The sequence below is a fragment of the Ovis aries genome, chromosome 8 (assembly GCF_016772045.2).
Source record: "Ovis aries strain OAR_USU_Benz2616 breed Rambouillet chromosome 8, ARS-UI_Ramb_v3.0, whole genome shotgun sequence".
Lineage (NCBI taxonomy): Eukaryota > Metazoa > Chordata > Mammalia > Artiodactyla > Bovidae > Ovis > Ovis aries.
The window spans coordinates 83,204,879-83,229,726 of record NC_056061.1 but is presented as its reverse complement, the minus strand read 5'-3'; the positions used below and the strand labels follow the sequence as shown (position 1 = coordinate 83,229,726).

Here is a 24,848-nt window from a genome sequence, read left to right as displayed (position 1 = left end):
GGCACTTGAGGACTTCTCAGGGGAAGAGCCTGATGTCACATTGGCAGGGCTTTCTCCTTGGTCCCCAACCTCCCACCCAAGGCCACTTGCACCCTTGACACAGCCACAGTCCTCTGATGCTGGTAAACAAGGCGTGTCATTCAAGCACTCTCTCATCACCTCAACGGTTAACAGCTCCCAGTGAACAAAGTTTGCTTAGAATGTTGTAGATTCTTGGTTGTTTGTATTTGGAGGAAAACGGGTGACGAGAGAAAGTGAGAATATTTTGCTAATCTAGTTTAACCTCATTTTATTCCTCTCCATCATCTTCTTTCTTTCTTCCCCTCCCCTCGCCCCACTGCCACCTTGGGGAATACCAACAGAGCAGAAAAGCACACAAAAAGTGAAGCAGCAAAGAATTCTGCTTCAAGACAAACAGCAAGTGGCAAAGCTAAAGTCAAATACTCAAGCCCAAAGGGCACTCTTAAAACGAATCTGCCTTTGCCCTCAAGATGTTTTCTGAGATGTTTTAAGTTGAATTTTTTACTAGTCCCAGGCAAGCCAAGTTTCCCAGCTAATTAAGAACAGCTTAGCAGTCTGCACTGAATTCAGAAGCTCCTGCGCAGACATTTCGGGTTGGGTACTAAGGAGCCATGCCCAGCTTCTTCTTCCTCTCTCACCATCTTCTACAGCAGAGGCGAGAATACAAAATATTCATGACCCTTCAGCTTCCCTCGTAGCTAGGGGTGGCCATGTGGTCAATTCAAGCCGATGACACTTAAGAGGAAGTTACTGCTGCCACTTCCAGGAAAGCAATTAAAAAAAAAAAAAAAAAAGGTCAAGACCTGCTGTCACGTGCTTTTTCCTTCTGTATCTTCCTCCATTAATCCCGCCTCGGGATGTCGATACGATACCTGGAGATGCCACAGCCATCTCGCGGCATCAATCAAGTGACAAGTCTGAGAATGACGACCTGGCCTGCAGTGGCAGAGTGAAACTACTGGGTCCCTGTGAGCCTCTCTGCTCCTGAGTTTATTGGTGAGTAAGATAAACGATTCCTTAACCTGTTTAGCCACTGCTCACCAGATATCATGTCATTAGCAACCTGATTCATTGCTCCTTGATAACATCCTATCTGGGTCCATAAAAACAAATCACTTTTTTCTCTTAATTTCTAAATGAAAGCTTCTTTGTTTTAACTTTAATTTCTTCCTGTTTGTTGTTTTTAAGGGGTCCACTCCAGGAATTTGATTTTGACAATGTCAGTGCTTTATTTGTCAGTATGCCACGGACTTGAGTAAGGACACTGAGGCAGCCAGAAATTAGAGTGAACTGAACCAGCAGAGCTGGCAGAACTTGATCATTAGTAGTTAAGGTTTTACAGCCCTTGGCCATTTTATTCAGGAAGCAATGTAAGCAAAAGCTACTGTTTCAAGACAAAAACAAGAATTTTCCCATCGAAACCACCAACTTTCCAGAATGGTTTGATGGTGGTAGTTTGGTTGCTCAGTCATGTCCCCTTACAGGGACAATGCCATATATGTAATAAAAGTAAAAGTTTAGTCGCTCAGTCGTATCCGACTCTGCGACCCTGTGGACTGTAGCCCGCCAGGCTCCTTTGACCATGGGATTTCCCAAGCAAGAATACTGGAGTGAGTTGCCATTTCCTTCTCTAGGGGTTCTTCCTGACCAGGGATCAAACTGACCTCTGGAACTAGTGTCCTCTGCACTGATGGTGGATTCTTTACCGCTGAGCCACCAGGGAAGCCCCCAGAATGGTTTAGGGAAAAGAAATGGGAGGAATTCCATAGATACACTTATTTATGACAACCGTAAGAAAACAAAGCACCCTGAAAAGAAAATGCCTAAGTAAGAGAAGGGAATACAGGACTCCTGCCTGCTCTTGACCAGCAGCAGAAACCCAGAAGCCAGTCCTTCTCAGGTTTTTGTGGGATCTTTTGCACATTCTTCAAATTCAGTTCGCGGCTGAGAAATAGTTTCTTAAAGAATAATCATTGTTTGCTGGTCCAGCTTAAATTCAGCCTACTACAAACTGCTTGACACACCAGCCAAAAAAAACTCCTTGAAAATTCATTCCTTGTCCCAAAATGTGAAAGTCATTGTCTAACTATGTTAAATACTTGGGCATTACTGTCGCTAAAATCACCATCATCTTACTCAGAGCTCCCTAAAAAATAGCCTTAGAAGAGAGGCCAAGAAAACTCTATGGAGAGGAAGGTATAAAACAGGGTGACTGAAGCTGACAGGACCAGAAGCCAGCCACACAGATCCAGTGACAACCCAGATGGCTGAGGATAGTCACTTTTTAAAATATATTTTCACATTTAAAATCTTTTAATATTTCAGATAAGCTTACTGGTTATGAATGGGTTTAGAGGGAAATAAACTAGCAGTGGAGATGAAAACATTCACAACACAGCCAATAAGCAAACAGTTCAAGTACTGCAGCAGGACCATTGGTGAAAAGGGAAAATTAGAGTCAGCAATAAAGGAGGAGAAAGGTAAGGAACACAGGTTACATGCCCGCTAAGGCCAGCCATTGCATTTACTTCTGCAACAGATATTTACTGAGTACCTACTAGGAGTCAGATTCTGAGCTCTGTACTGGGGATCCACAGGTGGCTAAAAAGAGTTCATACAGGCAGGCTAAGTTGCTTAAGTCATGTCAGAGTCTTTGCAACCCAGTGGACTGTAACCCACCAGGCTCCTCTGTCCTTGGCATCTCCCAGGCAAGAACACTGGAGTGGGTTGTCATTTCCTCCCCCTCGATCCCGACTCAGGGATCAAGCCCGTGTCTCCTGCTTGGCAGATGGATTCTTCCCCACTGAGCCACCTGGGGAGCCGCATGATGCAACTGGAGAAAGCCCACCATGCCACAACAAAGACCCAGCACCACCAAAAACAAAAACAAAAGAACTGAGTCTTAGAGAGTTGAGTGACTTGCTGAGGGCACGCAGCTACGAAGTGACGGTGGTCACAGCCAGGCGTATCTGAAACCACAGACCGCGCTCTGCCTACTGCGTCTGGTTGCCTCTCAGCCCTGACTGTGGCTGCAAGGAATAAATGGAGCCCAGGAGAGAAGTCAGAGCCGAAGGTATGAGACTGAAAGTCATCAGTGGACGCTGAATTCACGGAGACATGAGAGCTCGTTGCACTGAGCAAGCTTGTCAGCATCAGGAGGACCTCACGCTGCTGAACCCTCATTCCTGGTCCCGGACTTACCCTACTTCCAACCACATGAATGATGCTCCTCCTGAAAGCACCTCTCCTGTCCTCCAGCCCCACAGTCTCCCGCCTTCTAGGGCACCCTGCTCCCTGGTTTCTCTTCCCCATCGCTGGTCTCCCTTCTCAACTCCTCCCTCTTTGCCAGGACTCAAATGTTCAAGTGCTTTCAAGGCCCGCTCTGGACCACTCTCTTCTCTGCATGCACTTCTGGGGCCTTCTCTAAGTTAGCACATCCAGTCCCAGGATTGAAAACCCCATTCATGTGCTGATGGTTCCCAAATGGCTTCTCCTCTGAGCACCAGGGTTATTCAACCGTCTGCTTAGCATCTCTGATGGAACCCAAAGAACACTGATGTCTAAAAGATGACTCAAAGTTGTTTTAAATCTGAAACATTAGTGATAAAATAGAGAACCAGGATTCAGGTTGTATCTTGGCAAACATGGGTAGAGAGATTTTCAAGAAGAAGTGAATATCCATCAGTGTCAAGTAAAGGCAGAGAAGAGCCCATTTTTCTCCACTTGTAAATAGGACATGCCCACCCTATTCAAGCGCTTTCCAGGTGGTGCTAGTGGTAAAGAATCCACCTGCCAGTGTAGGAGATGCAAGAGATGCAGGTTCAATCCCTGGGTTAGGAAGATCCCCTGGAGTAGGAAATGGCAACCCACTCCAGTATTCTTGCCTGGAAAATTCCATAGGCAGAGGAGCCTAGCAGGCTACAGTCCATGCGGCTGCAAAGAGTCAGACATGACTGAACACAACTATATATATTCCCTACTCAAAGCCCCAAACCAAGCAAATATGCCACTGAAGTTTCACTCTGAAAATATTAAACTTAATTTCTTCCTTTGTTACGGCTACCCTCAAAGGATTGATGTGAGAATAAAATGTGAAAGAAAATCATAACGCACTCAACAATATGAGATACAGGAAGAAGAGCCACAGGATTGATGCCACCAATTTCAACCCAAAAGAAAATGACCCAGCAGGATTCCCAGTACCTGGGCTCTGGGCCAATGCTCCCTCCTCAGAGAGCATCACTGGACCTTGGGTTTTCACCTTCCTCACTCTTGGGAATTAATTCACAGAATGTACTTACTAGAATTTTTAAATCTGGAGAGTTGGGTCATCTAATCCCATCTCCCCTATTCAGTCTGCCTATCACTGATGTGTCTACAACAGTCTTCAGTCCCTCCCATGACTAGATGGTTCTCCCCAGTCAAACCCCAACAGATTCCCCCACCTTCAAAGGTGCTTGTATGCTCAGTTGCTCAGTCATGTCTGACTCTTTGTGACCCTATGGACCATGGGATTCTCCAGGCAAGAACACTGGAGCGGGTTGCCATTTCGTCCTCCAGGGGAACTTCCCGACCCAGCGATCAAACCCACGTCTCCGGCACTGGCAGGCAGATTTTTTTACCACTGAGCCAACTGGGAAGCCCACCTTCAAAGGTAAACAGCTACAACTGTGTCGACTGGGTGACATGGGATTACTAAGCAAGGCGCTGCCCTGGGATACAAGAGGGGCAATCACAGAGATGCACGAAAGGCAGAGGCGTTCAGCCTCCTGAGGGCAGCACCCTGCGGGCATCTGAGGAGAGGAACAAGGGCGTCCGACGTGGAACACCAGCTGAGTGCAACTAACAATATACATTATCAAGGGTCAGAAAATCCTCCCCGGGCTGGGATGACCGGAGAACAAAGTGTGGCCTCAGGGTTCCCATGAGTGGAGCACTGGCCACTGCTCTCCACAGCTTGAATTCTAAGAGGACATTTAATCTCTTAAATGTTTGCCCACCTGATGTGAAGAACTGACTCATTTGAAAATACCCCGATGCTGGGAAAGATTGAGGGCAGGAGGAAAAGGGGACTACAGAGGATGAGATGGTTGGATGGCATCACTGACTCAATGGACATCGCGTTTGAGTTAACTCTGGGAGTTGGCAATGGACAGGGAGGCCTGGCATGCTGCAGTCCATGGGGTCACAAAGAGTCGGACACGACTGAGTGACTGAACTGAACCGAATCTCTTAAAACTCTCATCCAGTCTGCCCTTTATCCCTCAGAATGTTCCTGAATTGTTCCGTGAAACGAAAACTCATTACTACTTCAGAGCATCAGTGGACCCTGTGGAACTCACCCCAGAGACCTCTCATGGGATCTCTGAGACAAAAGAGAGACACACAACATGCTCAGACATTAGCCATGTCTCGTCTCCCAGAGGTCTTCCTTCCTGGGTGTTACAGTCCAAGCATCGTCATGACAACTGTAAGACAGGATCGGCCCAGGTCTCAGGCAGGGGGCATCATAGTCTCTGTCCCTCTTTTCTCTTCCCCTTCACTGTGGTTTGCGTTGATATCCGTAGGTACGTTTGTGGATTCTGAGAGTTATTCAACATAAGAAGATGCTTCGACCCTCCCAGTCTATTAGAAAATAATCAAAAGAAATTGTTGGGTAGGGTAGTGAAGTGAAGTCAAAGTCGCTCAGTTGTGTCCAACTCTTTTCAACCCCATGGACTATACAGTCCGTGGAATTCTCCAGGCCAGAATACTGGAATGCATAGCCTTTCCCTTCTCCAGGGGATCTTCCCAACCCAGGGATCGAACCCAGGTCTCCCACATTGCAGGCCAAGTCTTTACCAGCTGAGCCACCAGGGAAGCACATAGAAAATGGTATTAAAAGCAGCAGGGCTGAGGGATGGTTAGAAAGATAACCTGGTGGCTTTCCGTGACACAAAGAGTGTCAGGGAGTCAGACACGCTGGGAAAGCCAGGCTGCCACCTAAACATCTCCACTAGGGAACACAACCCAGATAAAAGACAGTCACACATCCCAACATTTACTACACAGGAAAATAACGCGGACTGCATCAACTTCGAAGTGCAGCCACCAGGCCAAGTCCTCGGACAAATTTGGTGGTTCCCCTTGTCAACCTTCCCTGGTGGCTCAGATGGTAAAGCATCTGCCGGCAATGTGGGATACCCAGGTTTGATACCTGGGTTGGGAAGATCCCCTGGAGAAGGAAATGGCAACCCACTACAGTACCCTTGGCTGGAAAATCCTATGGACAGAGGAGCCTGGTAGGCTACAGTCCATGAGGTCGCAAAGAGTCTGACACAACTAAGTGACTTCACTCACTTGTCAATCTTGCAATTCTAGGCACATCAGTGTAAAAACATTCAGAACTTAACACTCTCTGGCAGGTGTAAGTCGTTAGAAAGTACCAGATGATCTTATATTGCTACTGATCACATTGGATGCCATTATTTATTGTTACAGCAATTCCAGCTCCTTTAATAAGTCTTTATAGCCTGTGCCTTAGAGCCGAGCAGAGTTACTTGTCCATAGGAGACCTGAGTGAGGGAGTGAAAGTCACTCAGTCGTGTCCAATTCTTTGTGACCCCATGGACTGTAGCCCACCAGGCTCCTCTGTCCATGGAATTCTCCAGGCAAGAACACTGGAGTGGGTTGCCATTTCCATCTCAGGGGACTTCCCTGAGTTAACTGTTTAATCACTGACTTTATGAATGGAGGCTGTAGCCAGGCTGGATCTATGAATGCGGCTCACTGAATGTGTGTGGGTGTTTGAAGCTCTGGGTTCACAGTTCAGCACACAGTGCAACACAGTGACTCGTGTCTGCCCACACCTCAGCTCCAGGCCAGTGTCGGAGGCTGTGTGAATTCTTTCACCTACTGAAAAGGAATCATGTTGGTATGTAGGCATACCACATGTCGTGGGTTGAACTGTATTCTCCAGAAAGATATGTTGGGTCCTAACACCCAGGACCTGTGGATGGGATTTAGAAACAGGTTTTTGCAAATATAATCACATTAAGATGGAATCATGCTTGACTAGGGTTGGCCTTGATTCCATATGACCAATATCCTCATAAGACGACACACAGGGAGAATACCACGTGACAAGGGAGACCAATGGAGTGATGCGTCCACAAGCCAGGAAACACCAAGGATTCTGGAAATCTCCTGAAGCTAAGGAAAGGAAGGATTCTTCCCTAGAGCCTTCAGAAAGAGTACCACCTTGCCCTGCAGATTTCAGACTTCTAGTCTCCAGACCTATGGAAGAATAAACTTCTGTTGTTTAAAGGGCCATGCAGATTGTGGCCCCTTGTCCTGGCAGCCCTAGGAAATGAGTGTATCTACCATGTAAAAGATCCTGATGAGGGGAATGATTGAAGGCAGGAGGAGAAGGGGACGACAGAGGATGAGATGGTTGGATGCCATCACCAAATCAATAGACATGCGTTTGAGCAAGCTCCAGGAGATAGTGAAAGACAGGGAGGCCTGGTGTGCTGCAGTCCATGAGGTTGCAAAGAATTGGGCACCAGTTAGTGACTAAACAACAACCAAATAAAGTTCTTCACTCTCACCACAGGTGGGGCTTCCAACACAAGCGAGCACTCCTCAAAACCCACTGGTTCAGGTGAGAGGGACGCACGCACCCGCCCCACACCCACCAGCCTACACACCGAGCTGGCATCAGGTCAACACACACAAAAGGCAGAAGCAGTGACAGACTTCATTTTCTTGGGCCCCAAAATCACTGCAGATGGTGACTGCAGCCACAGAATTCAAAGACGCTTGCTCCTTGGAAGAAAAGTATGACCAACCTGGACAGCATATTAAACAGCAGAGACATCACTTTGCTGACAAAGGTCCATAGCGTCAAAGCCGTGGTTTTCCCAGGAATGCCGTGTGGATGTGAGAGCTGGACCATAAAGAAGGCTGAGCACTGAAGAACGGGTGCTTTCAGACTGTGGTGCTAGAGAAGACTCCTCAGAGTCCCTTAGATGGCAAGGAGATCAAACCAGTCTATCCTAAAGGAAATCAATCCTGAATATTCACTGGAAGTGAAGTGAAGTGAAGTGAAGTCACTCAGTCGTGTCCGACTCTTTGCGACCCCATGGACTGTAGCCTACCAGGCTCCTCAGTCCATGGGATTTTCCAGGCAAGAGTACTGGAGTGGGTTGCCATTTGGACTAGTAAATGAGTATACCGACCATGTAAAAGACCCTGATGCTGGGAAAGACTGAAGGCAGGAGGAGAAGGGCGCAACAGAGGATGAGATGGTTGGATGGCATCGCCAGCTCAATGGACATGAGTTTGAGCAAAGTACGGGAGATGGTGAAGGACAGGGAAGCCAGATGTCCTGCAGTCCATGGGGTCGCAGAGTCGGACATGACTGAGCGGCTGAACAACAAACAAAAAATGCCATATGTAATTACTACCAAAGAAAGCATATCCGATCATTCAGTGAATATTCACTAAGCACCCCCTATTTCCAGACAGCATTCCAGGCAATGGGGAGACTTCAGTGAACAAAACTGACCTAACCTCATATGATCACGGAGCTTTGGTTCCAGAGGAGGAAGACAGGGAATTACCACCACACACGTGAAATACACACACTCTCAGGTAGAGACAGAGGTTATGGAGAAAAATAAAGCTGGGATAAGAAGCGGTGCAGGATAGGGGTAAGATTATACTGTTAAATGGTGGGGCATGGTCAGGTGAGATCTCGTGAGATGATATCCCATAAAGAACCTGAAGACAATGAGGGATATCCCATACGTGTTTATGGACAGTTGTTCAGGCCAATGGAACAGCAAGTGCAAAGGCCCTGGGGCTGTGGGGGTACCTAGCACACAAGGAACCAGCAAGGAAGCTCGGGGATGGATGCTGAAGGTGAGGGAGGGCCTGGTGCGGAAGATGATTATGTGTAGCCTCGAACACTTGCTCAGAATTGGTTTTCTATCTGAGAGAGACAGAAGGTTATGTGACTTCATGCATCATGAGAACCACTGTGCTGGGGGTTGGGGGTTGAAAACGGAGTGTAAGGGGAGAGGGCAGGAGCAGGGGAACCAGTGAGAAGGTTACTGCAGTAATCCGGGTACGATGGCGTGGACCAGGGTGGGCGTGGCCCCTCCCTGCCACAACAGATTCCTCACCGAGTATCCAAGTACACACAGAAAGTATGGGCAAACTAACTGCTGTGATCTCAAGCAGAAAGAGCTAACACATATACTTTTTAAAAACAGGCTTTTGCCAATCTCAAAAGGTTATAAATACAAGTCCATTGATATGATGTGCCTTTTATTTTTTGGGTCATGCCACACAATATGCACACAGATTAGACCCCCTCCGGAACTCCCTGCAGTGGAAACATGGAGCCTTCATCACTTGACTATCAGGAAAGTCCCTGATATGACATTCTTGAAATGGCAAAATTACAAAGACGGAGAATGGATTGGTGGTTGCCAAGAAGGGGGGAAGAAGGGAGGTGGGCGTGGCTGCCAAAGAGGAGTGGGAGGGGGTCTTTCTGATGGAACGGTTCCGTATCTCGACTGTGGTGATCGCACAGGCTACATATCTGGTGAAATTACACACACACACACACACAAAAGCACATGACGCTAGTGCACGCTGGATAGAGTTGACATATGGCACCAACGTCAGCTGCCCACCTAGGGCAGTGCGCTGTGGCCTTGCAAGATGTTACCTGGGGGAGAAACCAGGGGACGGTCACTGGCTCTCTGCATCACTTTTTACAGTTGCAAAGGAAATCTACAACTCCCTGAAAATAAAAACTTCTAAAAACCATTAAAAAAAAAAAAAGAATCTTTTACACCTATAATGTCGTTCAAAGCCTTATTGTAATCTGCCATAAAGCACAAGGAAAACAAACAGAATGAAGCGTTAAGCATAGATGCCTGTAAGATATGAGTTTATGAAATATAGGTGAAACTCACAGCTTGTTTTAATCATACAGTATGAGTGAACAAGAAGTAGATTGTGAGAAAAATGTGACTTCATAAGATTCATTAAGAATAATAGGTTATTTCCCTTTAAAACACGATGCAGATGAACATACGAACAAGATAAGAGTAGCACTTACAGACAGATAAGGATGGAAAGTCACTGGGTATGAACACGCAAACTCTGAACTGACAGTCACCCCCTAAATCGACCACCCATTGGTGACACCAGGTACAGTCCCATTCAGCCCTGACAGTTTTGTCTAGGGCAACAATCCCATAACGCTTTCTTTAAACTGACCCACAGGGAGCACAATAAGCCCCTCCACCCCCTTCACCCCTATACCCCCACCCTGCACCCGCCCACCCTCACCCCAGCTTCAGTGGGACAGCCTCACCTCCACTCTCCACGTGCTAGGAGGGAGCCGCAGGCGACAACCACACAGCCAGGCCATCGCCAGAGCAGACAGGCTGACCCTTCTCAGCAGAGGATTTTATTTGTATCAAACTCTACGAGGATGAGGTGGTACTGCCCTCAGGAGATGGTGCTGGCCGCTTTCCCCTCTGTTGCCCCAGAGAACCCGTCAGTATTAACAGGCACCCTGGCCGGGTTCAGACAGCAGCTCACGGGGCCCATGCGCCCCAGCCGCCCTCACCTGACCTGGCCTGGGCTGGGGTTGTTCCTCTGAGCTCCCAGGAGACCACACGTGCCCCCTCAGCTCTCCGGCCTCTTTGGCCCTGCCCAGCCCTGGGAAGTCCAGCCATGGTGAGTGTTGGTGGTGCACAGGCAAACAAACATAGAGTCATCTCAAATTAGGAGCTGTGGTTGCACAGCTGCTCAGATTGCTTATCATGATGCTAACTGGTTCCAGCCACGGCATGGGGGGCGCACGGACCCGCTGTCCACCCTTTTCCCACAAGCCACACAGGTGCATCCGCAACCCACGTTTGCTGGCTTGGACCAACCATCTGGCCACGTAAAACGACCTTCTAACCCTGAAATGCATCTTTAAAAGCAGAGACATTACTTTGCCAACAAAGGTCCGTCTAGTGAAAGCTATGGTGTTTCCAGTAGTCATGTATGGATGTGAGAGTTGGACTATAAAGAAAGCTGAGTGCCAAAGAATTGATGCTTTTGAACTATGGTGTTGGAGAAGACTCTTGAGAGTCCCTCGGAATGCAAGGAGATCCAACCAGCCAATCCTAAAGGAAATCAGTCCTGAATATTCATTGGAAGGACTGATGCTGAAGCTGAAATTCCAATACTTTGGCCACCTGATGCAAAGAATCGACTCATTGGAAAAGACCCGATGCTGTGAAAGACTGAAGGCAGGAGGAGAAGGGGCAACAGAGGATGAGATGGCTGGATGGCATCACTGACTCAATGGACATGAGTCTGAGTGAACTCCGGGAGTTGATGATGGACAGGCAGGCCTGGCGTGCTGTGGTCCATGGGATGGCAAAGAGTCCGACACGACTGAGCGACTGAACTGAACTGAACTATTTCGGTGCACTTATTAAACCCATCTTAGGATTTGCATCAGTGTCCCTGAATACAAAAAGAATCCACAGAGCATGGAGGGGGATGGATATTGAGAGACAGTTTCACTAAAGCTCACTCAAAAATGACTTCCAGCACCCAGAAGGCAGGCACCACCCCGCGGGGTCCAGGGTTCTCACCCATCCTCCAGCTGCTGGAACCACGGCCCCTGGTTCTTTCTCACCAGCAGTCAGGTGAAAATTGCTAACTTGCAGGCATCACAAGGAGTGATGTGTCCTTCCTAGGTTAATATCTGAAGGAAGCTCCAGTGAGTAGCAGAAATGAAAAAAAAATGCAAAACACTAAGGGAAAACCAAAGCAGGTAACTGAGCGTGTGTTCTATAAAGCCCCCCAACCACTGGGGCCGCAAAGCGAGGGGCCCGCGGGCAGCGCCGTGCGGCGGGAAGGCCCGGAGCGCCCTCTAAGGGCCGTGGGCCGCAAACACTGCCGTGCGCCAGGCCGGGAGCCGAAAAGGGAAGAAACTGGGAGGAAAAAAAATGTCTTCCACATGACGTCACCTACTACTCAGGGCCACAAAACTTACTTATTCAAAATTTCTAAGTTTTAACCATCTGATCCATACTGGAGAACTTTCCTTAATAAGATGATAATAGTAACACAATTCCCCCAAATTAAATTAAATCCATCTTCTTTGTAACTAAGACAAGGATAAATACATATATATACATAGAGAGAGAGAGAGAGAGAGAAAATTAAAAATATATATTAAAAATAAAAAATTTTTAAAAAGGAAAAGACAAGTATAACATCTTAGAAGGAGAAAAGGATGTTTGCCATGTGTTTAACCAGTATCTCCCTGATTCCAAATGCTCTAACGTTGTCTACTAAAATAAGGAAATATCCATCCCCACCCCCCAGTTACCCAGTCCTCCCCAAAGGCAGCCAAGTTTGCAATTTCAGGTGTATCCTAACATATATATTCTATGGCTAAACATCTGATTACATATACATATATATTCTTTTCTCTTCCTTCATATATTTAAATACTGACCCCCATATTTTCTAACTGAAATGAAACCTTCTGATAAGAAGTTTTATTGTAACTCAAGAAACTCCTAAATTCTAAAGGGACCAATAAAAAGGATCTGCTTCTTATCAACAAAGTCATGGAGACTTTCCTGAAATCTCTGCATCTAATCACCTCCTCCCACTCTCACTCCATGCAGTAGCAGAATAATGCCCCCCCAAAAAACATGCATATCCAAATCCCCAGAACCTGTGAATGCATGACCTCACACAGCAAAATCAACTTTGCACATGTGATTAAGTTAAGGACCATCCAATGTAATCCCAAGGGTCTCTATGAGCAAAAGAGGGAGAATGAAGGTCAGAGAAGGTGACTCGTGGATGCAGGCAGAGTGAGGTCATTGCTGGAGAGGCCACCGAGGATCTCAGCACCTCTAGAAGCTGGAGAGGGTGAGGAGAACTGGATTCTCCCTCAAGCCCAGAGAAGCAACACGACCCCTGACTGTATCCCAGTGAGGCCCATTTCAGACTTCTAACCTCCATAACTATAACAAATGTGTGTTATTGAAAGCTACTACGTTTGCGGTAACTTGCTACAACAGCAAAAGGAAACTAATACACCCCTCCACTCCTCATCTCCAACCAGGCCAGTTTTGGGGGAACGAGCCCTTAGGTCTAAACAGAGCTAGGGACGGTCTTGGTAAGATGGTACCCTGGAACTGACCGGTGATAACTTTCCAGGGACACAAGTTACTGCTCGGCAATTCTATCACAACCTCTAAACACTACTAATGAATGCTGTGCTCAGTTGACAAAAAAAAAAAAACAAAGTTTTTCATCTGAGGGGAGGGAGTGCAATGCACAAGATAAAAAGAGAGGGGGAGCTCACCCCTCCTTTCAGAGGACAGAAGGAGGAGGGAAACTCTAAGAGCTGCATGGAGCCTGGGCCACAGGAGAGCCTATGAGGGCTTCTAGGGGCAGAAGGACTCTTTCCATTTACTCGGTCTAATGGGGACTGGGTCTGCATGAACTCCGGGAGTTGGTGATGGACAGGGAGGCCTGGCCTGCTGCGATTCATGGAGTTGCAAAGGGTCGGACCCGACTGAGCGACTGAACTGAACTGAACTGAACTGAATGGGGACTGACTAACTGGCCTGAGGTCACAGGGCAGGTGAAGGGCGACAGCATGGAGACACACCCACGCACCTTGATTTGAGCCTACTTCCTTTCTATACACCAGTTGTCATCAAACTTCCTGTTCTCAGATTCCTTTCTATGCTTAAATTAATGAGGATCTCACAGAGGTTATATTTATGTCTACTTACTAGAAATTAAATCCTGGAAGAGGTTAATCTACATACCTATTAATTCATGTTGAAATAGCAATAGTAAACCATTACAAGCCATCATAACAACTGGATTTTATAATAAACTGTTTTCCAAAATAAAAAAGAAATAATGAGAAGAATGGCATTTGGGGCATTTTGGCAAATCTCTTTACTGGAGGACAGTGGGATCTCCTATCCAATTGCAACCTATTGCAGTATATTGTTTTCACTGGAGTCCCCCAAACACATCAGGCCTCATACAGATATTGGAAAAGTATTTCAATAGCCTTACGGATAATTTTGGAAAGTTTTTGATACTACACCAAAACTCATCAAGTAGTAGTTCCCTAAAGGTTAGCTGCAGTGTACAATCTGAAACCATATAAAGAATTTCTCACATTTTGTTACACTGAAAATCCACTGGGCTATTTTGAATTTCAATGGATCTTTTACCCAGGCAAGTTTTTGTAACACTGTGCATCAGTCACCTGGATTTACCTTGTCTGTGCAGAGCATCTAAACATTGATACACTTTATAACACAGTATTTCAAAATCATTTATATCACCAGCTATCTTGTTAGAAAATTATCAAAATAGTGGGACACATTCAAGCTTAGGATGTTAGCGGTGACTTGGCAAAATTCTAATTTTCACTTGACAGCTCAAATTTTCTCACTGGCAAGACATATGAGCAGTTATTTTACCAGAAGCAGCAGCCCACCTTTGTTCATTTTTTGAGATGTCTGCCAAAGACCCAAGTCAAAATAATGGGTTTGTTCACAGCCCATTATTTAAGGTGATGTTCCATAAAAAAAGAGCAGCTAGTTCAGTTCACACCTCACACTATCACAACTGCTTTCCTGCACAATTACCAAAGAACTTCCCTGGTGGCTCAGAGAGTAAAGAATCCGCCTGTAGTGCAGGAGATATGGGTGCGATCCCTGGTCAGGAAGATCCCCTGGAGAAGGGAATGGCAACCCACTCCAGTATTCTTGCCTAGAAAACCCATGGGCAGAGGAGCCTGGAGGGCTCAAAAAGAGTCAGACATGACTGAGCAACTAACACTTCCACTTCACTGATGAACATGGGCTGTCAGAAGAAGTATTAATCATGCCTTTCCCATTTCTCCACACAGCATATTAAAAAGGCATGCATACAAGGGAGGAGATTTGGTAAAATCTCTCACTTTCACTCTTGCACCAAGGACATTCTTCATTGAAACTAGCATGTCTGAAAGATGCAATGACCCTGAGTTCATGAGGGCACCAATGCCAAGATTCACCCTAAAGCACCACCAGTTTTCCCACTAAACTTTTGTACCGTCTCCACAGTTACCAACACTGTGGAAAAAGGCAAATAGTATCTTAGTATTACTTTGAAAATCGCTTTGACCTTGAGGATTCCCTAAAAGAGTCTTCAAGCTTTAAAGAAAAATAAATCACCCCAAACCACACTAAGATAACCATTACAAATACATGACAGTGTGTGTGTGTGTTCTTATATGATTTCTAGGAAACTGTCATATATATATCATAATCTTAATGGTTGTGTTGTATTTTATTGTAGGGAGGGTGGAGGGGGTGAAAGGCATCACTTGCTTATTTCGTTTTACATTTTAATTGACCATCAAGATGAAGGGTTTATTTAGGTCTTCAGCATGCCCTGCAAATCATCTCTGCTTTAAAGAAAATTCCTCTGAGCTGTGGTGGGTCCACCACTAGGAATCTGTCTCTGGGGGATTTCATTACAGAGATTCTGGTCCCAAAGTTCTGGGGACTAGGAGAGGCTCTGACTCAAGAAGCTTGCTAAGCCAGATGAGCCAGAGAGGAAGCAGTGTGCCCACAGCCCTGCTATAACCCAGAGTACAAGTCTGGGGCAGTGACTGTAGCTATTACAGCAAGACAGACAGGAAGCCTTCTGGAGAAGCAGATGAAATACATTCTGTGACCCCGATGTCTTCCCCAGCACAGGGGAGCTCTCAGCAGGTTCCGTCTGTTCCTTTCCTTCTATCATTTAAAGGCAGTGGATGTGCATTTCAAAATACGCTTGTCCTCCTTTGTCTGCTTCTAGTCTGGTCATCATTTTCTTGCAAATCCCACGTCAACACAGTAGAGAGAAGTGCCAGCAAGCGTTCCAGCTCCAACATTCCACAGCTCAGTGATTTACAGAGCAGGAGGCGAGAGAACACAGCTGGGTCCCGGGAGCAATCACAAGCCACCCCGACCTCAGACCCACTCAAACGTAACCCATCAAGCAGGTGGCAGAGCAGTCTAGCAGGTCCAAGGCTGTAAAATGCCCGCATGGCACCGGCTCCAGTTTCAGTCTGCTTTCTGATACTAAAACTCTTTCAACATTCAGAGAATTTTAATTTAGAGGGGGGAAAAAAAGCCATGGGTTGTAGGTTAGGGGGTGGGGTTGAAAGGTTTTAAAATAGTCTTATTATTGATAAAAATACTATTAAAAAATATTCAGACAATGCTTTCCTAGAAATAGCTAACAGAGAGGAAAAACCCCACAGCTGGAACTGCCTTTTACGAACAAGTGGCATCTCAGCACTTGGCATAATCCTGAAGCAAGCGTCACACATGAGGTACCCACCGAAAAGAGTCACCAAGCAGTGTGGCCCTTTTCCCCTTTCACTTGTAGTAAGAGAGCAATCGAGACACGAAATAGTCTCACCAAGCAAGTAGCCCTCCTTGGAATCGTGTCTGAATTTTTTATAACCCAGCTGGGAGTGAATAGTATCAACAAAAATGTCCATTTCTTGGATTCCTACAAACCGATGACATAAATAAAATCCACACAGTGTCGTGTGAAAATGCCTGTACAGGAGGTGGAAACAAAGGCCACCAACGGCTTGAAGATGAAAACCCTTGTCTCTCTCTCTGCGGGAAACCTATGAGAAATGTGAACACAGCGCGCTGGCATTTTCGGAAAAGCAGTTGCTCACGTTTCAGCCCCCGAGGAAAGCATCCACCCCGAGGAAAGCATCCACCCCGTGCCCAGCCTCGGCCTTAGGGGAAGGGTGAGGTCCTCCCGAACCGACTCCTGGCTTCCCCTCTCTCCTCCCGAGACAGAAGTCCTCTCCCAGCTCCAAATTCCCACCGAGATGCTCCCTAAGAGCCGGGCTTCTCCTTGGGCACCGAGGTACCCGACCGCCCGGAGGCAGCTCAGGGCTCTCCCCGCGCGCTCGTGGACGTGTCCTGCCTGCCTGGGAACCGTCCACCACACATCAGGCATCCGTGCCTCGAGGCAGGTGAACAGGAGGAAAAGGAGGATGCCCCGGGGGGGAGAGGGGAATTCTGGGCGAAGGAAAGCATCGCCCTCAGTCCTACCGCAGCGCCGAAAGGTCACTTTTCTTTTCCTCCCGCGCCCCCCACTTTTTTTTTATTTTTCAGGCTTTTCTTTGCCTGAATGTTCCTGGGATGTCCGATTCCGGGCATTCGACGGCAAAATTGAAACCGAGGAAGCTGAGGTCCCCTGCGGCTAACCGTGTCCCTGCGCTCCCGCGCGCGAGGCACCGAATACAGGGACCCCCTCATCCCCAGTCGCCCCTCCACGCCGGGACTCGCAAGAGATGAGGACGCACAGGTTAGGGACCCGACATGCAGCCAGTACCGAGCAGGGAGGGCGGCGGTGCCCGGAGCGACAGGCGCTCGAGGGGCGCATGGAAAGTGGACAGAGGGGCGCGAAGGGCCCGGCGGCCGAGCGCGGGACTGCGCGTACCTGGAGCAGCCCCCGCCGGGGAGACGACGGGCAGCAGCGCAGCTAGGAGCAGCAGCGCCGCCCAGGGCAGCGGGCGCCGCGCGCGATGGGACGCCCCGACCTTGGGGACCATCGCGAGCCCCGGGGTGCGCGGCCGACTGGGCCGGGCGGCGGGCGGGCGGGCGCTGGGCGAGAGTCCGGGAGTGCGGAGGGGCTGCCGTCGGGTCCCCGCCGTCGGTGTGCGTCTGAGCGCTCTGCGCCGCGCCCGCGCGCCCCTGGCCCTGCGCCGAGAGCTCCCGGCCCCGCGCCCCGGCCGCCGCGCTCCGCACTGAGGCCGCCGGCCGCCGGCCGCGCCTTTTAGCCGCGCGCGGGCTCCCCCTGCCGGCGCGAGGGCGGCGGGGGTGGCGGCCCGAGGCGGGCGGGGCGCGGGGCCGGGGCTCCGGGTGCCTGAGAGAGGCGGAAAACCGCTGGGCGGGTTTGAAAACGCAAGGATTGGGGGGCGCCCCGGGTGTCTAACCTCCTCTGGCTTGCTGGCTCAGGAAAAGGCCCATCACGTCCAGTCGTCGCCAAGCCTAGGTGTGCCCTCTGTCACCTTAAATAAAGACCTCTGGCGTCCGCGGTGGGGACCCTGGCCAGGCTCCTTCACCTCGATCAGCACGCGGCGGTCGCCCCTGCGGCTCACCCCGCGTTAGAGAGGGCGTTTCGTGTCCTTGGACACTGCTGCTTCCGGCTGTTTTGTGCGGAGCCGGTGAACTGGGTTCAAAGGAAGTGTTCTGTAAACGCGCAAAGAAAGGCGGAGCGCTTGCCTATTCTCGAAGACTCCGATCTCTACGATGATAACACAGTTTAGGGTTCCCCATCCAGATTTCCACCTGTCTCTCTGTGGTCAGCTCCCCGCCTGGAAGCGGACTGGGAGCGCCCCTGGAGGCGACCCGGACGCCTGCAGCCCGCCGGTCCGCGCTCTGCGCCCAGGCGCCGTGTCGCCAGCAGCCTCCTGAGGCCATCCTGATGGGGCTGCTGCTCGCAAGCTGAGGTCGAGGTAGCCCTCCACTGTGACGGCCCCTAGACCTGTGTCCTTCTGCAGAGAGGGAAAGGTTGTCAGACGAATTCTAGACTGATGAAAAAAGTGAAACGAAGCGTCTCTTTTCGGAAAGGAAACGCATCCAAGCCATTAAGCCCTGGCAGGTACCTCTTGCCCCCGTGAGCACCCAGCAAAGGCAGGATCCCACGGTTTGCCTTTCTGGAAAACTTTTTCCTGGGTCCCCGTGAGGATTCGTTCTTTCTTTATCCCGCAAGGTCTGTGAGCTCCCAGAGCTCTTGTAATTTGCAATCATTTTGATGTTTAATTACTCCCTAGTTTTGAAATCTTTCCCCACCGATTCATGGAGCCTTGGTTTTCCGCAGCCCTCCCTCCTCTCTGCTTTTATTTCAGGAACAGTAACCCCTTCTTCTACTCCAAGGGGCTCCGGTGGAGCTCCCCTCTTAACCACCTTCTTTCCCACCCAACTTGATCCAAGGATCGCCGGTGGCTCAAGCCAGGTCAGTCAAATCAGGACTTTTCTCATTGGACTTGGTGAAAAAGTCTGAGGTAGGCTGAAATATGCCCTTCCTCAAACATGAAGACGTGGAGGACAACCAATTAGGGAGAAAGAATTGCGCAGGTAGGCAAGTCCTGGGCTCCAACCTCTGCCCTGCACTTCCTGAAGATTGCTTCTGGGAGACAAAGTTTCCTTTGGCTAAGTTGGAGTGGGGTGTCTATCCCACATAACCTATGAGTCCTGACCAGTACCTGCCCCCATTTGTAGGAGTATGAGAATAAAGATTTACATTTATATCCTGTCTGCCACCCAAAAAGGTCATCACAGTACCAAGCACAGAGTTCAGTTCAGTTCAGTCACTCAGTCATGTCCGACTCATGAACCGCAGCACACCAGGCTTCCCTGTCCTCACTGACTCTGGGAGTTTACTCAAACTCATGTCCATTGAGTTGGTGATGCCATCCAACCATATCATCCTCTGTCATCCCCTTTTCCTCCTGCCTTCAATCTTTCCCCGAATCAGGGTCTTTTCCATTGAGTCAGTTCTTCTCATCAGGTGGCCGAAGTATTGGACTTTCAGCTTCAGCCTCAGTCCTTCCAATGAATATTCAGGACTTTTTTCCTTTAGGATTGGCTGGTTGGATCTCCTTGCTGTCCAAGGGACTCTCAAGAGTCTTCTCCAACACCACAATTCAAAAGCATTAATTCTTTGGCACTCAGCTTTCTTTATAGTCCAACTCTCACATCCATACATGACTACTGGAAAAACCATAGCTTTGACTAGACTAACTTCCAGGAAATGCTGATTGATCAGTTGCCACTCATTTTGTTCATTCAATCAATATTTATTGTGTATCTTCTTCATGCCTGACACTGCTCCAGGCACTGCAGTTCTAAAACACTAAAAACAGCAGTGATTACAAGTTAGCAGGAGATGAGTTTTAAAAGATAAAGAGCATCATAGTAAGGGTGTGGCAGGCTACAGTAAGGGCTTGGGCTTTTATTCTGGGAAGTGGTGCACTGGAGAATTCTCATCATAAGAGTGACTACAAGATTTACATAGAAGCAGAAAGACCAGTAAGGAGGCTCTGATGATCCAGGTGAGGAAAGATGGTGCTTGGACCGAAAGGACAACCATGAAGGGGATGAGAACCAGTGAGACTCTGGGAACAGCTTGAAGATACAGGTCGGATGATTTTCTGACTAACTGGATGAGAGGGAATAGAGAAAAAAAAGAGAACTGGTAATAGCCAAAGTCATACTGGTCTTACCCTAGTCATTAATTCTCCACTAGGATGTTTTGTTATTTCAGGATTTCACTTTTGGATTTGGTTTTAATAAAATGATTAAAACCAGGAGAAGTAGAAGCTCACAGGGAAGGCTCACCAAAGGGTAGTTTTCTTCCTCTCTTCCTTCCTCCTTCCTTCCTCATGAAATACACATGCATTCACCTGTCTCCCCAGTTTATTTGAGTCACTTTCTTCTGGGGACATTTCAGAGTAAAGTCTGATGCAAAATCACCTCCAACTTTCCATTTTGATGACAACTTTCCATTTTAGATCAGAACAACTGGCCATGGACTGTTCAATAGTAAATGAAATAACTAACTTTTATGAGTCTGAATCCTGCTTCGATTACAAACTTGAGAGTGTGTTTAATCATAAAAGAAACTTCAAAGCTTTCTCAAGCCTTTTGTTCTTTCGCTAAGTTGTGTCTGACTCTTTGCAACCCCATGAACTGCAGCACACCAGGCTTTCTTGTCCTTCACTATCTCTCGGAGTTTGCTCACATTCACGTCCATGGAGTTGGTGATGCCATCCAACCACCTTATCCTCTGTTGCCCCCTTCTCTTCCTGCCCTCAATCTTTCTCAGCATCAGGGTCTTTTCCAGTGAGTCGGCTCTTCACATAAGGTGGCCAAAGTTTTGAAGCCTCAGCATCAGTCCTTCCAGTGAATCTTCAGGGTTGATTTCCTTTAGGTTGACTGGTTTGATCTCCTTAAAACCTTTTAAAAGACCTCAAAACACCTGACCTAAAACCCATGGTCACCTATCCTGAATGTGATCATCTCAAAACTATAAGCTGTCTGAAGTGTCCTTCCTTCTGTTCATTTCTTTGTTCATTTTATTGTTGCAATTGTCCTGAAGGACTTTATTATTTTTTCACATAATTTCTTAAGCTCCTAGTTGTTGCTCTATTTTGTTTATCAAAGCAAAACAAAGCGATGTCACTCCTGGGCTAAGCAGATCATCAGCTATTTAATTATGATCCCTTACTAGCCTGCCTCCAAGTTATTTCTATGGTTCATGCCTAGTTATGCAAATCAGTCTGTGTCCACACACACTATCTCTGGTTCTAGTTAGTTTTTTAAATAACCATGCATTCAAAGAGTTCAGCTCTCTCCATACACATTGTCATGGCATTCTTATGCAGCAAAGTAGATTAAAATGCTCTTCTGTTTCGTGTGGAGAAATAGAAACCAAGTTCAAATGCCATCCAGGGCCAACTCCAGGAAGGTGTTGACAGCATGTGTCTCAGACTGTCATCCGACATCAAATCTTGTTCTGGCTTCGGTTGGCTCGTGGCTCTTTTGTTCCTTTTTAAGCCATACATTTGAGTGTGTATCTTCACTGTGACATTGTACAATACCCATTACACAATGGCGACGTGCACACGATGTTTAAAAGACTCGATACAGGAATAGAATGAAGGCAAAGGCGTACTCATGCCTACCTGGGGTGATGCGGGGACAGCATTCATTCAGGCACAACAGACCTGGAGGAAAATATCAGCCTCTTGGTTTCCACAAACAAAGAGGAAAAGGGGAAGGAGAAAAGCAAAGTAAAATAATGCTTTCCCCAGTTTTCTGGAGCAGTGACCATTTTGTTCCACATCCCACAATAACCTCAGAGGCACAACTCCGATTTTACAGAGAGAAAATCGAGGCCCTGAGAGGGCGTGTGTCTTGTCCACCCGACTAGTGACCCATGATGGCGAGAGTCCAGCCCACGCATCTAACCCCAAGTGAACATCTTTGCCGTGGCATCAAGGCATCACTGTGGCATCTCCATGACATCCATCAGATTCTCATCAGGACCAGTCAGGACCAGATTCTCAGCAGGCAGAGAGTGCAAATAAAAATACATTTGCCTGCCCCATGTCCACTACATTTATCAGACACACCTCCTTGTCGTGCAAAAGGTGAGTGATCCTTCTGAGCCAGCATGTACCAAGACCTGAATACTACGTCATCCATCTTCCGGGGTTTGGAAGGTGCTCCTTAAATACGATGTTGTGAATCCATCAATGCCTGAAGCTCGCTTCCTCTGCACAGAATTTCTGACTTGTTCCCCCTGCCAGGCAGTGTCTATGCAAGTTCTCCTTCGTACAGATATCCCAGAACTTCATGAAACATTAAGGATTAAGACATCAGATATCTGGCCTAGCATAGAAACTGTTAAATATTCTAATTGAGAATGTTTCTATTGGCATGATAGACAAGCCAACAGACCTATATCATGGGGTTGCAAGTCACACCTACTACAATGGAAGCAACTAGATATTCCCATTCTGTCCTCTATCTCTTGTCAATGGGCTTAGGGCTTGGGCTATATTGAGGGAAATAGTTCATTAATGTATTCTTTTGCTGTCGTTGTTGTTCAGTCACTAAGACGTGTCCAACTCTTTGGGACCCCATGGACTGCAGCACACCAGGCTCCCCTGTCCTTCACTGTCTCCCAGAGTTTGCTCAGATTCATGTCCATTGAGCTGGTGATGCCATCCAACCATCTCATCCTCTGCCACCCCCTTCTCCTTGTGCCATCAGTCTTCACCAGCATCACGGTCTTTTCCAGTTAGTCGGCTCTTAGTGTCAAGTGGCCGAAGTATTGGAGCTTCAGCTGCAGCCTCAGTCCTTCCAATGACTATTCAGGGTTGATTTCCTTTAGGATTGACTGGTTGGATCTCCTTGCAGTCCAAGGGACTCTCAAGAGTCTTCTCTAGCACCACAGTTCATAAGCATCAGTTCTTCGATGTGTATTCCTTTATAGGACTTTTATTGAACAGATATTTTTGTGTCGAGTGACGTGTTAGGGTCTGGGGATACAAATGTGGCTGAGACTCGGGCAGCCCTTGCCTCAAAGAGCTTATGCTCCAGGCCAGAGACAAGTTACAATCCGTGATCTTAGACCACGAAGCTCACAGGAGTTGTTCTCAGTGTTGCCTCTGTGCTGTGCTTATTCGCTCAGTCATGTTCGACCCTTTGTGACCCCATGGACTGTACCCTGCCAGGCTCCTCTGTCCATGGGATTCTCCAGGCAAGAATACTGGAGTGGGTTGCTATGCCCTCCTCCAGGGGATCTTCCCGATCCAGGGGTTGAACCCAGGTCTCCCACATTGCAGGCGGATTCTTTACTGTCTGAGCCCCCAGGAGAGCCCTGCCTCTCTGTACCCTTACCTTACTTTCTTTTCTCCCCAATGCCTTAAACCCTGTGTGTGCATTCCATAGGCAGACATCGGGTGCATCCGCTCTAATTCTGTGTGATTGAAGGAGCCCGGTTGTGGGGAGGTGTTAATAAATTGGGGTGAAACAAGGGCTCAAAAAGTATGGTCTTCAAGTTGAAGTTGGCAGTTTCAGAAGTTGGCCCAGGCCATGTGCTAAGAAAACACATATCTGGCCACCTTCCACTTGCCTTTGCCTGACCCCACCTCATATCCATGTCTGAACGGTTACCCAAAGATATTCCAGGCTTGGTATTTTGTATTTCTGCTTTTTTTTTTTTTTTTTGTCTATTTTTCAGAAAGATTGCATTCCATTTATTCCAAATGCTAGTGGCTTAAAGCGACACTCACAGAGTGTTCTTCATAGTGTCTGACTGACCTGACTACTACGTCATCCATTTTCCGGGGTTTGGAAGGTGCTCCTTAAACAGACCGTTGTGAATCCATCAATGCCTGAAGCTCGCTTCCTCTGCACAGAATTTCTGACTTGTTCCCCCTGCCAGGCAGTGTCTATGCAAGTTCTCCTTTGTACAGATATCCTGGAACTTCGTGAAACATTAAGGATTAAGACATCAGATATCTGGCCTAGCATAGAAACTGTTAAATATTCTAATTGAGAATGTTTCTATTGGCATGATAGACAAGCCAACAGACCTATATCATGGATCAGGAATCTGGAAGCAGCTTGGTGGGGCGAACATGTCCTCTGGCAGGTGGACTGAGGAGCCACAGCCCTCATGATCTACCCCCTGTCTTGGCTCTGATACCCGCTAGATGTGGATGCTGCTACCAGGCCAGGGCTCCTTCATCCATTCAAGCCTGAATTATCCATTCAACACTGAAAATGTCAAGTTGTTTAGACTGTGACGTGTGTAAGGGATTAAGTGATACAGTTTCAAAGGCAGGACACGGGTGGTAACAGAAGGATGTAAAGGCAGCACCGGCACATTCGGATTTGCTCTGAAGGCCAGAGGAAGGCGCTAGACAGAAAGTGCACCAGCTGATCCTCACACAGTCACTGTGCGGCACAAGAGAGATAACCCAGGGGTGGCACGGTCAAAACCGTGGCAAGCAATACAATCCTGAGGGGTTCACACTATTAAATCAGAATTGCACACTAGAAAGATGAATCGGGCAAACGGATTGGATGGGGAGGGACTCAAGGCAGAGTGGCAGCGAGGAGGCTACTGACATAATCCAGGAGAGAAAGCATAAGGGCCTGGATGAGGGTTTCAGGAAAGAGGTAAATGCATAC

General features: G+C 47.8%; 1 protein-coding gene across 5 annotated transcripts in view; it reads right to left on the bottom strand.

The window, feature by feature from the left end:
* Positions 1–17,886, bottom strand: part of FNDC1 (fibronectin type III domain containing 1) — a 116,260-nt gene extending 98,374 nt beyond the window's left edge. For all 5 annotated transcript variants that reach the window (XR_006060675.2, XM_027972627.2, XM_015097509.3 and 2 more), the window contains exon 1: positions 17,578–17,886. Coding sequence is in view for 4 of the 5 variants with exons in the window: in XM_027972627.2 (XP_027828428.2) it covers positions 17,578–17,689 (112 nt within the window). In the remaining variant the exon portion in view is untranslated. The remainder of the gene's footprint in view (positions 1–17,577) is intronic.
* Positions 17,887–24,848: the final 6,962 nt, after the last annotated feature.